This window comes from Lethenteron reissneri, chromosome 48 (genome assembly GCF_015708825.2).
Source record: "Lethenteron reissneri isolate LAM-NWPU_2019-01 chromosome 48, ASM1570882v1, whole genome shotgun sequence".
NCBI lineage: Eukaryota > Metazoa > Chordata > Hyperoartia > Petromyzontiformes > Petromyzontidae > Lethenteron > Lethenteron reissneri.
In genome coordinates, this window is record NC_083826.1 from 5,589,902 (window position 1) to 5,603,872 (window position 13,971).

The 13,971-nt window shown below is 48.4% G+C and overlaps 1 protein-coding gene across 1 annotated transcript in view; it reads right to left on the reverse strand.

Annotated features, from left to right (window-relative positions):
* Window positions 1-1,998: 1,998 nt before the first annotated feature.
* LOC133354712 (superkiller complex protein 2-like) overlaps window positions 1,999-13,971 on the reverse strand; it is a 29,010-nt gene continuing 17,037 nt past the window's right edge. The window contains exons 16-22 of the mRNA XM_061571764.1: window positions 12,913-13,075; window positions 12,590-12,716; window positions 10,664-10,892; window positions 9,507-9,617; window positions 8,636-8,854; window positions 5,740-5,880; window positions 1,999-3,624 (exon numbers count right to left, since the gene is read on the reverse strand). Coding sequence (XP_061427748.1) covers window positions 3,424-3,624; window positions 5,740-5,880; window positions 8,636-8,854; window positions 9,507-9,617; window positions 10,664-10,892; window positions 12,590-12,716; window positions 12,913-13,075 — 1,191 coding nt within the window. The 3' untranslated portion in view covers window positions 1,999-3,423. The remainder of the gene's footprint in view (window positions 3,625-5,739; window positions 5,881-8,635; window positions 8,855-9,506; window positions 9,618-10,663; window positions 10,893-12,589; window positions 12,717-12,912; window positions 13,076-13,971) is intronic.

Here is a 13,971-nt window from a genome sequence, read left to right on the forward strand (position 1 = left end):
GCACGCCGCTGCCATGGCGACCGCGCCGTTAACGCCAAGAGCTTGATGTCAAAACAGAGGGATTCTTTTTGCTTTTAAATATTAAAACCTCAGGCGACGAAGAGAAATAAGCGAACATTTTTAAAAAGTGAAGAGAAAGAAGCGAAGATAAAAAAAGAGAAAGAAGCGAAGAAAAAAAGAAAGAAGCGAAGACGAAAAAAAAACATGTGGGCTCCCCGGAATGCGTGACGTCAGCCTGCACGCCGCTGCCTTGGCGACCGCGCCGTTAACGCCCGGAACTCGATGTCAAACCAGAGGGATTTTTTTTTCTTTTAAATATTAAAACCACATGCGACGAAAAGAAATAAGCGAAGATAAAAAAGAGAAATAAGCGAAGAAAAAAGAGAGAAAGACGTGAAGAGAAAAAAGAGAGAGACGCGAAGAGAAAGAAGCAAAGACGAAAAAAAATATCAGTGGCCCCCGGCATGCGTGACGTCACCCGGCACGCCGCTGCCATGGCGACCGCGCCGTTACCGTCCGGAACTCGATGTCAAACCAGAGGAATTTCATTTATTTATTTTAAATATTAAAACCACATTAATATCATGCTAATTTATCACATTAACATTACTAGCACCGCCCACTTCTTTATGACCCTTGGGCTACACCCATTTCAAACCTTTTAAAACAGTCTGCCTCAGCAGCAGACCATGCTTTCCCACCTGATGACGGACGCTTGTGTTGCGCCCGAAACGTCGTCATTTAATAAATCCTTTATATTAAGTTCACTTGCTTGCTTGCGCGCTTACGACCGTGCAAATATTTCGGTCGTTTTTTAACCCACTTCCCGTTATCCAATCGAGCTGACATTTTGCACACAGACTCGTTGTGCGTGACAATTTATTTTCGTGAAAAAAAAATCCAAAATTTTCCACTTTATAGGGGAAAAAAATTTCATATTAAATTTAAAATACCAATGTGATAAAAATGAAACTCTTACTCAAGAAAAACAGAAATGAATAATAAAATAAAACCGATGCCACGCATATAAAGGATTTATAGTGAAAAACTTTTTTTTTACGGGTTACTTTTTTTTATTTTCTACCTACGTGACTTTACCGAAAGAACCAAAGAGTATGGATTCCTGCAGTCACGAAAGCTTCAAATCAAGATTATCAAAGTATGTTTTTTGTTTGCATTCTGACCACAAGTATTGTGGTTAATGCAGACATGCTTCCTTGTAAAAGGTTTCAGTTTGGTGTTTTAACATCTCAACACCTAAATTTTGATTTAAAGCTTTCGTGACTGCAGGGATTCATATTCTTGGTTCTTTCTGTAAAGTCACATAGAAGGGAAATAATAAAAAAATAACAAAAGTAATATAAAAATATTATATAATATATATTAAAAATATGATATAAAATATATTTATATAATTATCTATTACTTTTTATTTCCCTTATTATATAATATATAAATATATAACATATATAATATTTATATTACTATTTATATTTATATTATTTTATTATTTCTCTTCTACGTGACTTTACCGAAAGAACTAAGAATATATATCTCAACACAACTGTTTTATTGCCAGAAAAAATGGGAAACCCTATTCTCATATTTTGGCACTAGCAAAGGTCCCATGATGCAATAACAATTGTTGTAAAATTACATTCAATGTCAAACTTTAGTGATTTTATTCGGCAGTTTCACCGAGGACAGATGGCAGAATGGAGATGTAAAGTATTTGGCTGCCCACGTGATTTTGGACGATTTTTGACCCCCCCCCCCCCCCCTTCGTCACACGACGTCACAAAAAATGTTGCTGTGACGGTGCCACCTGAAGACGGAAGCTTGTGTTGCCTCCGAAACGTCGTGATTTAATTCTTTTTACCTACGTGACTTTACCGAAAAAAACAAAGATTTAAGTAACTGTTTCAATTCTTACACATTAACCATCCACGTTTTGATGTAAATCACTCGCACCGCTCAAAATAATGACAAAATCTGTCACCCATTTGCAGTGTGGTTTATTACCTTCTTCAGCAAGCCTCGACTGCAAATACAATAAGGCACACTGCGCATACCAAGTGCTGTCAGGGTGCAGTAAGTACATCAGTGGCGTAGCTATCGAGTGTGCCAGGCTGTACATCTAAACCAGGGCCCCCCCCCACAGGCGGGAGAGGCCCAGACACCGGCCTAAGCAGAGAGGGGGGGGAGAAATGACGCAGTAAACACTAAACTATTTTTTATTTTACCAGGTAAGGCCCACTGAGCGATATACTTATTTTTCAGAAGTGACCTGGCCACAAATGACAGCTCAACGAAGTGGCTTGTCGCGTGGAAATGTCTAGCAGCCAAATACTCGAGACGCGTGTTCATTCTAAAAATGTGGAGGGGAAAAAAAAACGGAGGAACCGGAGAAAAATACATGCGACCACGGGGAGAACACATACACACAGGCGTCAAGGTCGGGATTGAACCCACGACCTCCTGTATACAATGGTGGAGCCAGGATTTTCAGGTAGGAGGGGGTAACCCCTCCAGAAATGAAAAATTATAGGAGTTGTAAGGACTTGTTCCTTGCTTTTCATTCGAGGCGTGTGCGGCGATGGCGCAACCATCGGTCGAGTTTTAACCGCGTTGTGTGATTGGCATCGCGCTCGCTGAAGGTGAATGCCTTCAGGGAAGTCGTGGATTGTAGTCGCAACTGTGCACAATTCTGAGTCACTTATAACTGCTTTGCCGTTACTTATTGCCAATTATGGACTCAGATTATTGTCCTCTCATCCCTGGCACATAATAATATGCTACACAGTGGCAGTGAGGGTTGCAAAATGCCAATTTATTACTAATAAACCCCAATGATCCGATCGAAATTAGAGATTTCGATCGGATCATTGGGAGGGCACGTGCCACCCCCCCCCTCCCCCACTGGCTCCACCTATGCCTGTATACGAGGTGAGGTAGTTAACATCTCGCCACCGAGGCGCCCCACCATGGAACGCAGAACGTTGGGCCGACGTCGACCCAACGTTGCGTGTTTACCGCGGTAGACACGAGAGGCACATTTTCAGTCCTTTGCACCAAGGGCCGTGCCAACCCACGCTACGCCACTGGCATACACAGGCAGGTCGGGGGGGGGGGGCATCTGTGTACGAGCAGCCCGGCGGCCCTCAGAGGGGACGGGCGATGATGGCGGCAGTCAAAAAGCGCAAAGCCGCGAACATTTACAGACAATTACATATTTGTAAAGCGTCCAAATGTGGACCATATCTCAAGACAATAAGCGCGGCGTCCGCACCATCGCATCATCTGGAAAGAATAAGGGCAAAACAAATTCAGATGAAATGCAAAAGTTGGAGAAAGTGGGATGTGTGGTTGGGGGAATATGATACATGATGCAACGGCGGTGGCAGCAGCAGCAGCAACGCAGGGTCACTGCGTGTAGAGGCTGGCGGCGAACACGATATCGCGCTTGATGGCGTCCGACGCCCGCTCCATCTTGTCGCGCAGGATGGGATCCCCGATGACGCGCGCCGCTCCCCGCACGTCCCGGCACGCCTCATGCAGCCGCTGGACGCAGCGCACCACCACCCCCTCCTGCACGTCCGTGAGCCGCGCAATCTCCGCAAACGGCTGGGGCGGGGGCGGTGGGTGGCGGTAGGTGGCGGTGGGTGGCGGTGGGTGGCGGTGGTAGCGGTGGCGGCGGTAATGGTGACGGTTCATGGTGGTGGTGGTGATGGTGGTTGTGGTGGTTGTGGTGGTCATGGTGGTGGTGGTTGTGGTGGTCATGGTGGTGGCAGTTGTGATGATGGTGGTGGTGATCATTATGATCGCGGTGATGATGATGGCGGTGATGATGATGGTGGTGATGATGATGGCGGTGGTAGCGGTGGCGGTAATGGTGACGGTTCATAGTGGTGGTGGTGATGGTGGTTGCGGTGGTCATGGTGGTAGCAGTTGTGATGATGGTGGTGGTGATGATTATGATGGCGGTGATGATGATGGCGGTGGTCGCGGTGGCGGTAGTGGAGACAGCAGTGTTGGTGGCGGGGATCAAGGTGGTGATGGGGATAATAGCGGAGGTGGCGGTGGTGATGGCGGTCGCAGAGGCAGCAGCGGTGACGGTGTCAGTCGTCATAGTGGTAGCAATGATGATGATGAGGGCGGTGGTAGTGATGGTGTTGCCGGTGGTGATGGTAGTGGCGGTAGTTGAGGCAGCAGTGGTCAAGATGGCGATGGAGATGATGGTGGTGGTGGTGGTGATGGTGACGGTGTTGGCGGTGGTAATGGTGGTGGTGGGGAAGATGGTGGCGGTAGCGGTGAGTGAGTTGAGTGGTGGTGTGTATCACAGACAGGGGAAAGAGACAGTGTTGGCATCAAAAAGGGGACTTTTCTGTTACGGCCCTAAGTCTTTGACACGGTCTTCCCATCAGCATGGTCTTGTGGCTCCAGGATGAGGAGGCCACAGAGATGTGCTCACGCGACAAACTCGCTGTGCTCAACTCTGGCCCCTAACAACAACAATTATGGACTGCATTGATAGTGGTGGTGTCTCATTTCTTTGGCACTGCTCTGCCATACAAAACAATAGAATGAAATTTGTACATGTACATGGTGGCCCAAACGTCAGGACACACAGGGTGATTTGTTTTATCATAACACTGGCATGATTTTTGTTTGAATAATTATTTCTTTAAGTTAATATTTGATCTGTTATGATTATTCTCAATATCTATTTTTTTTTTCTCCCAATGGGGGTTCGCATCAAATCTGTCGTTTTTACAAAACTCGACCAAGAACCCCGAATGAGAATTGGGACGACAATCCGCACCTCCGATCAGCATGGTTGGCTGCATACGGTACGGTGCGAAAGAAGTTCAACACGCATACATACAGCAAAACATAACCGATAAATGCCAACTGCTTGCTCACGCCTGCAATCTTGACCAAAAAAAACTGTCCTAAATGAATTTCAAAAGAGAATTAGTGCATCATGCATTCATGTTAGTGGAAATCGGTTTGAACATTCGTGAAAAAAAAAGAAATTTTGTTAAAAATTACTATAAAGTATTTTGGTTTTACCAGGTAAGGCCCATTGAGTTATACAGATATTTTTCAGGAGCCCAATGAAGTGACTGATGTGGACTGTTTATAGCAGCCAAATACTCTAAACCAGGGGTCGGGAACCTTTTTGACCGGGAGAGCCACAAAAGCCAAATATTTCTAAATATATTGCATTGAGAGCCATATAGTATTTTTAACGTATAATAAATTAAATATGTATTACTTTTAATGCGACTTCTGGTGCTGCATGGTTTTGCTGATGGCCTTGTAGTCTGGTTCGTACGTGGTGAGGTTGAGCTTCATGCAGGCGTTGAGGCCCCGTGAAATTTATCTTCAAAACTAATTTCTGTTTACTTTAAAATGACACAGTATTATTAAGCAATATCACAAGTATTTAAAAATCAGTTCCAAACTGATTTTTGTATTTTTTTCAACTCAAAATTGTCTGGGAGCCATATGCCGTCACCAGAAGAGCCATATATGGCTCGCGAGCCATAGGTTCCCGACCGCTGCTCTAAACGCATGTTTCTAAATGTGGAGGGAAAAACCGGAACATCTGGAGAAAAACTCCACGCGACCGTGGGTAGAACATGCAAACTTCAAATACATCGTCAGGGTCGGGATAAACATACCCCTAACATTTTGTGGGCACAAGATGTATATTTGTTTCACCGCGTCTCTCACCATGCCGCGGGCCCACTCGTACACGACCTCGACCAGGCCGAACTTGTACTGATCCACAAAATCCTCCACCGACTCCGAGATGCCACACTCACGCTGCAGCAGGGCGATGCGTTCCGCCACGCCGCGGATTCGCTCCACGCCCTGTCAATCGCACGCACGCAAACGCACGCAGATACTGTAAACTAAACTACAGCACTTGCCCCAACGGTCTGATAACGCTAAACAGGAGGTAGGAAATCTTTGTCTTGTGTGTGGAGTTTGTATATCCTTTCCCTCTGTTCTGCATGGGTTTCCTCCGGGTTCTCAGTTCATATAGCGTCATTCATGCAATTGCATCCCACAACGCTGCACAGCCATTATCCAGTTCCGTAGAGAGATAATACAAAAATAAAACCCCACGACAGTAAAACCTTGGATTGCGAGCATAATTCGTTCCGGAAACGTGTTTGCAATCCAAAGCACTCGTATATCAAAGCGAATTTCCCCATAAGAAGTAATGGAAACTCAGATGATTCGTTCCACAACCCAAAAATATTCATGTAAAAATGATTAATACAAAATAGCTATTTATATTTTTATTATTAAAATTTAATGGAAAATAATCAAATGTATTAATTAAATGTAATCGTGGCTGGTGTGAGGGAGATGAGAGAGAGGAGGAGGAGGAGGGTTATTGTGTAGGCCGACTTTCACTGTCACTAACAGAATCACTGCCATCGGTTGGCTCACTAGAATATTTTTCTTTTTGTGTGACTTTAACAAGGAACCTATCCAATGACACTTGCTTTTGCCTCCTTTTGAGGAGGCAAAAAGCTTTGTTGCAGTACAGTTACTAAAGAACAGTCACTACACTTGGACACAAAATAAAAAAATGCTTTACGCACAAACTCGTGGTCACAACACTTTAGTAAACAGTATACACTCTCGCACGGATGTTGACTATACGAGTGAGGCACGCCAACTGAGACCGAGCACGGGAGACGATTACCCACAATCCCGCAGCGAGAGAGAGAGAAGAACCATCGGCTCAGTTGTGATCACGTGACGCTCGGCAGACAAAGCATACACTGTACGTACTACTCGCATTGCAAGAGCTCGCTCGTTTATCAAGTTTAAATTTATTGAAAATTTTAGCTCGTCTTGCAAAACACTCGCAGATCAAGTAACTCGCAATCCAAGGTTTTACTGTATCAACTATTTTTATTTTACCAGGTAAGGCCCCGCTGAGCAATGTAGCTCTTATTCAGAAGCGACCTGGCCACAAATGATAGCTCAACGAAGTGGCTTATCATGACGTGGAAATATATAGCAACCAATTACTCTAAACGCGTGATGTTGATTCGAAATGTGGAGGGAAAAACCAGAGGACCCGTAGAAAACATGCAAACTCCAAATACTGTATACAGGCGTCAAGGTCGAGACCGCGAGTGAGTGAGTGATTGATTGGACAAGCGGGTGAGCAACTCAGAGAGCGAGTGATTCTTACAAGCAAGCGAGGGATTGGGCGAGAGGCGATTGGACAAGCAGGCGAGCAAATGGGCGAGTGATCAAGGGAGACGGGCCGGAGGCTGGCGCCGTGGGCGAGCGAGCGGGATCAATACTCTTAGTTTTTAAATCCTTTATATTAAGTTCGCTTGCTTGCTTGCTTGCGTGCTTGCGTGCTTGCTTGCTTGCTTTCGACCGTGCAAATCTTTCGGTCGTTTTTTAACCCACTTCCCGTGATCCAATCGAGCTGACATTTTGCACACAGACTCGTTGTGCGTGACAATTGATTTTCGTGAAAAAATTGTTTCCCAAATTTTACACTGTTTAGGGAAAAAAAAATATTTAATTACCAATTGCTTAATGGTGGCAGACAATCATCTGACCCATAGGTGGCAGCCATCTCAAGCCAGAGGACGAGAGGACTCTAGCCGCCCCGATGCCACGCATATAAAGGATTTATAGTGAAAAACTTTGTTTTTACGGGTTAATTTTTTTTCGGTAAAGTCACGCAGGTAAAAAATGAAATTAAAATTAATAAAAAATAAAATAACAAAAAATCACGACGTTTCGGAGGCAACACAAGTCTCCGTCATCAGGTGGGACCGTCACAGCCAGATTTGCTGTTATTATTAATTTTAATTTCATCTTTTACCTACGTGACTTTACCGAAAAAACCAAACAGTATGGACCCTTGCAGTCACGAAAACTTCAAATCTAGAGTTACTTAACTATTATCTTAATTATAATTATGAAGCAACATTGGTTGCTGTTGTTGTGTGGATGGTCTTGCCCCTGTCATAGGAATGTGGAATTTATACATCAGCTTCATAAATATGGATTGAAGAATCCATTTATGCACTATGCTGACCACCTCACAGTATTAAGTAACCACGCTACATTTTAATTGGGAGTGCAACTACCGAGTGGAGACGTAACAGGTAAAAAATTAACCCGTAAAAACAAAGTTTTTCACTATAAATCCTTTATATGCGTGGCGGCTAGAGTCCTCTGGCTTGAGATGGCTGCCACCTATGGGTCAGATGATTGCATTGCACCATTAAGCAATTGGTGATTAAATATCATATTTTTGTCCTAAAAAGTGTAAAATTTTTGAATTTTTTTTTTCACGAACATTAATTGTCATGCACAACGAGTCTGTGTGCAAAATGTCAGCTCGATTGGATCACGGGAAGTGGGTTAAAAAAACGACCGAAAGATTTGCACGGTCCTAAGCAAGCAAGCAAGTGAACTTAATGTAAAGGATTTAAAAATGAAAGTCATTAAGATGTATTTATCCTTGCAGTCACGAAAGCTTCAGAGCGGGATCAACCCAACGAGCCGAGTAGGAACGAGCGGGCCAATCGGGGGGGGGGGGACGGACGAGCGAGCCACCGAGCGACCGAGCGGGCACCTGCTTGAGTGTGGGCGTGAGCGTGGGCTCCGTGCGCGTCTTCTGCTGGAACACGAGGCAAGAGAGCAGCGCGGCAATCTCCTCCGGCGCCAGCTCGGACAGCGCGTTCTCAAACACGAGCTCGGTGACGAGCAGCTCGTGGCTGCTCACCTCGCACGCCACGCGGCCCTTGAGCTGCACGGCGCACGACTCGTCCAGGTAGCCCAGCTGCTTCAGCACCTGCAGCGGAGGGTCGGGAGGGGGGGGGTGTCAACGAGAGGGGGGGCGGTAGCGGCGCCGGCGGCAGTGGCGACGTTTAAAGGTGGCGGCTACGACGAGAGCGGTCGCCGAGGGTATGGAGAATCGGGGCGACCGCCCTGAGTCCCGCGCTTCGATGTTACGGATGTCATACTTCCGGTTCAGCTTGAAGGCGTCGGGGGGAATCAAACGGTGGGATTTGCCCCGGGCCCCACACCCCACACCCCCACCCTATGAAATGCCCTCCAGCCAAGGCCCACAGACAAAGAACCCCAGTATAGCCTAAAATAGACCGTTGGGGCAAGTGCCGTTCACGAGCACCGATGAAGGCTGACACGACACACAAGGGGGGGTGGGTGGCCAGTACCACGCCCGACCACCTTTGTCTCCCTAGTAACGATTTTTACACACCGCTCCAGGTACTCATTTAAGGTCTGAGTCGACCTAGGGGAGACCGAGGACCCGTTGAGATAATCGTCACCGGTGTTGGCAGCGAGCGGGAATCGAACGCGGGTCGCCGGTTCCGTAGCGCCGCGCGATAACCACTCCACCGCCGTTCCCCATAGGAGTAGAAGCGCACACACACACACACACACATTTGTGTGACAGACAGAGAGACGCACGGTACGGACACCTGGATGCGCTGGTGGTACTCGGGCAGGAGGTGCAGGCTCTGGTCGGACATGAGGAACTTGACATGCGAGAGCTCCCTCTCAACGCGCGACCGCTCCTCCATGCGAGCGTACTGCAGAGACACGCGGTAAAATTTCGATTTAAAGCTTTCGTGACTGCAGGGATTCATCTTCTTGGTTCTTTCGGTAAAGTCACGTAGAAGGGAAGTAATAAAATAATAAAAATAAAACACAATAAAATAACTCTCACGACGTTTCGGCCACAACGCAAGCAGCCGTCCTCAGGTGAAGACCAGGTCTGTAGGGGAGACAGAAATCGCTGTCTCCCCGACAGACCTGTTCTTCACCTGAGGACAGCTGCTTGCGTTGTGGCCGAAACGTCGTGAGAATTATTTTATTATGTTTTATTTTTATTATTTTATTACTTCCCTTCTACGTGACTTTACTGAAAGAACCAAGAAGAAAAAAACACGCGGTAAAGTACGGCCCGGTGCCATTAGCGAGCAGCCGTTACAGAGGAGGGGATGCAAGCGGAAAATCAAACGGACCTTCTCGGAGCGAGTCGATTTCTCGAGAGGGAAGAGTCTTTCCCTCTCTCCCTCTCTGTCTCTCCGACCTTCTCTCACTCACTCTTGCGCTCACTTTCCCTCCCTTCCGCTCTCTCCCTCCCTCTCTCTCCATCTCTCTCTCACTCCCTCCCGCTCTCTCAGTGGAAACAAGAAGATGCTCGGTGTAGTCGGCACTTTGCTTTGTTCATCATTTAGTATTTTTTTTTTATCTTCGCTTTATGTAAACCCCCCCCCCCCTCTCGCTCTCGCTCGCTCGCTCACTCTCTCGCTCACTCACTCTCTCGCTCTCTCTCGTTCTGCACGCAGCCCTTCTCGCAGTCCAACGGCCTCCAACGGGTAGCTCATATCAGCACGCAGAGCTCCCCGTCATCTGCCACCGAGCACACGGCCTCCTCCATCGCCCACTGCTCCTTGAAGGCCGGCACGGCGTGGGTCAGCCGCGCCGCATGGCGGAACTCCAGCCCACACACCCTGGCTCCGACCAGAGCGCGGAAGAATTCCCTCTCTCTCCCTCCCACTCACTACCGCTCTCTCTCACTCCCTCCCACTCACTCCTGCTCTCTCCCACTCTCACGCTTTCTCTCTCTCACCTGCGACTGGAACTTGGGGCTGGCCGTGCAGGTGAAGTGCGGGATCCTCTCAGCGAGGACGCGTGCCCGCATGCTCGCCTCCACCGCGCCGGCCTCCTTGGCGTGGAGGTCGTTCACGGGGTCCAGGGGCCTCAGGGCCCCACTGCCGCCGCCACCGGCAGCCGCCGCCTCCGCCAAACGCATCAGCTCCTGCGTCGCCGTGGTTACCGACTGGCCGGGCGGGTCGCTCCTGGAAGGGCGACGCGAGTCAACGCATGCGTCTCCACGTTTTTGGGGGGTGGGGGTGGAGTGTAGTGGGGGGGGGGGTAAACGTCGCGATCGACGCCACGACCCGGGTTTTCTGTCGTGCGCGAGTCCCCGACAGCGCCGCGGCTTGTGCACGAAAGTATCGTTCGTATCGGATCACCGTTACGGGAGCCATCGTGGCCCAGTGTTGCAGACGGACAGAACTAACATGTAGGGCAAGTCGCAAACAGCAACGGGGCTTTACACGAAAGTATCGTTCGTATCGGATCACCGTTACGAGAGTCATCTTTAGCCCAGTGTTGCAGATGGACAGAACGGGTAATGCGGGTCCCTAACAGCAATGGGGCATCACAATAAAGAATAGTTCGTACAAAATCAACTTCATGCAGCTCCGATTAGCACGGGTGGCTGCATACTCGTGCGAAAGAAGTTCGACAAATAATCATTTACGAGAATTACCGTGGCCCGGCGTGACAGACGGACAAAACAAACACGCTGGCCGAGTCCCTAATTGCAAAGCGGCTTTACACTAAAAGTGTCGTTCGTGTCGGATCGCCTTTACCAGTTATCGTGACCGCGTGTTAGATGGATGGAACTAACGCAAAATGATAAGACATATTAGTCTCAAAAGTATACATGAACCCGATGGCTAAAACAACATTTCACAGCCCATCCAAAATAGCCACCAACAATCGTCCCACATCACCGCGTGTCAGAGGTCGCAAACGGGTTTTGATTCCTTACCCGTACCCGGCCGCACCAGGGTCGCAAACGGGAACCCGTACCCTACCCGATACCCGGCTACCCGTACCCGGCCGGGTATCGGGTAGGGTACGGGTACCCGATTGCGACCTCTGGGATGAAGCCATGTTGCAGGCGCGGGTGGGTTGATTCTCGGAACTTGAATTCAGAGAAGAGACAAGACGTTGGGAAATGAGTGACAAACGGTTACTCACCAGTGACTCACGGCCTACCCGTATCCGTACCCGGCCGCACCAGGGTCTCAAACGGGTACCCGTACCCCCGTACCCGGCCGGGTACGGGTAGCCGGGTATCGGGTAGGGTACGGGTATCGGGTACCCGGTTGCGACCTCTGCCACGTGTACATCTGCAGCCCTTAGTCAATCCACTGCTGGATGAGGGCCTCCCCATCCCGTGGAAGTTAGGGGGAAGCGGTCATGGATTTTTTTTTCCGGGTGCTCCGGTTTTTCCCCTCTACATTTAGACGCATGCGTTTTGATTATTGTGCCGCTGTAAATGTTCACACGATAAGCCACTACGTTGAGCTACAATTTGTGGCCAGGCACTTCTGAAAAGTAAGCTAATACCTCAATGGGCCTTACCCTGGTGAGATAAAAAAAAATAGTTTAGTTTTATTTTAATATTCTTTTCAGTGATGTGTTTACCTTTCCTATACTTTGCACTCCTATTGTGTTTTTCTATCACTTGTTTATGTAACCTTCTGTGAAAAATAACTTTATAGCTCATCGGATTCCTCCAGTATAAACAAATATTTAGATTCTGATTTGACTGTACTTTGACACCGGGCTGTTATTATTACGAATAAAATTAATCGAACCACGAGTCGAATCGCGATCCTGAATCATGGCAATCATTCGAATCGTCGCTCGGTGACGTCATCGCAGCAGCCGCCCCCCCCCCCACCCAAACAGGGCCCACCTGAATCGCGGGATCTGCCTCTTGTTGAAGTCGTCGATGATTTTCTCGGGGCTGATCTTCAGCGCGCGGTCGGCGATCACGACGATGTCGTCGATTCGCAGCTTCTCCACCGAGTGACTGCACGCCCCTGTACGCCGGGTACGGGGTGGGGGGGATGGTGGTGATGATCACGACGACAACGACGATAACCACGATCACGATGGAGACAGCTGGAAGCATTGCCGCAACATCAGGAGACCGCGAGAGATGGCGACGGCTTAGGCAGGACAGACCACGGCTGATTACGATGACGACGACGACGGGAGGGAGGGAGGCTCTCGTACCTTCGGGCACGAACACTTTGGTGGCCAGCAGGTGGTCCGGAGTCGGCGCCGGAGGGGGCGGAGGAGGGCGGGGGGGGGCTGCCCCCCCTCCCTCGGCCGCCAGCTTCTGCTCGCAGAGCACGAGCGCTGTGTACGATCTCGAACCGCCGGCCTCCGTGGACACCTGGGGGAGAAAGAACAAAAAAAACAAAAAAAAAACGGCACGGAGTCGCCGGAACGCACGCACGGTTAGCACGGTGGGCTACGTACGGTGCGGAAGAAGTTCAACACAGTATCTTCTTGGTTCTTTCGGTAAAGTCAGGTAGAAGGGAAATAATAAAAATAAAACATAATAAAATACGATTCTCACGACGTTTCGGCCACAACGCAAGCAGCCGTCCTCAGGGGAAGAACAGGTCTGTCGGAAAGACAGCGTCTAAATTAAGACCTGTTCTTCACCTGAGGACGGCTGCTTGCGTTGTGGCCGAAACGTCGTGAGAATTGTATTTTATTATGTTTAATTTTTATTGTATTATTTCCCTTCTACGTGACTTTACCGAAAGAACCAAGAAGATGAATCCCTGCAGTCACGAAAGCTTTAAATGGAAATTCAACACAGTACATACACACACAGCCCGGTGCTCGCACAGCTGCATTGGTTGCCGCACGAACGCATTACAAGGTTGCGCTCATTACACACAAAAGTGCACGCCACGAATGAACCACAAAAGTTTGCCGGTCCCGTCAAGGAGCAAAAACCATTACGCAAACTCCGGCCATCCTCGAAGGCAGCGGCTTTTGGCTGGCGGTCGAACAGAGGCGGTCACTGCGTCGTGCGCTTTCAGGTGCGTTTCTGTGGCCGTCTTCCGATATGAGGAAGCCCGCTTGAACGATGCACTTTTTAAATAATCGAGATTGAAAACGAATTTCTTCAGAACTGCTTTTTAGTGTTTAGTTTGTTGTCCGAGTAGCACGGCTGGCTACGTACGGTGCGAAAGAAGTTCAACGTACGTACATCATTACAATGACAACGATTATTAGAGCCGGACTATCGGATTTATTGAGGATCCCTCCAGTAGA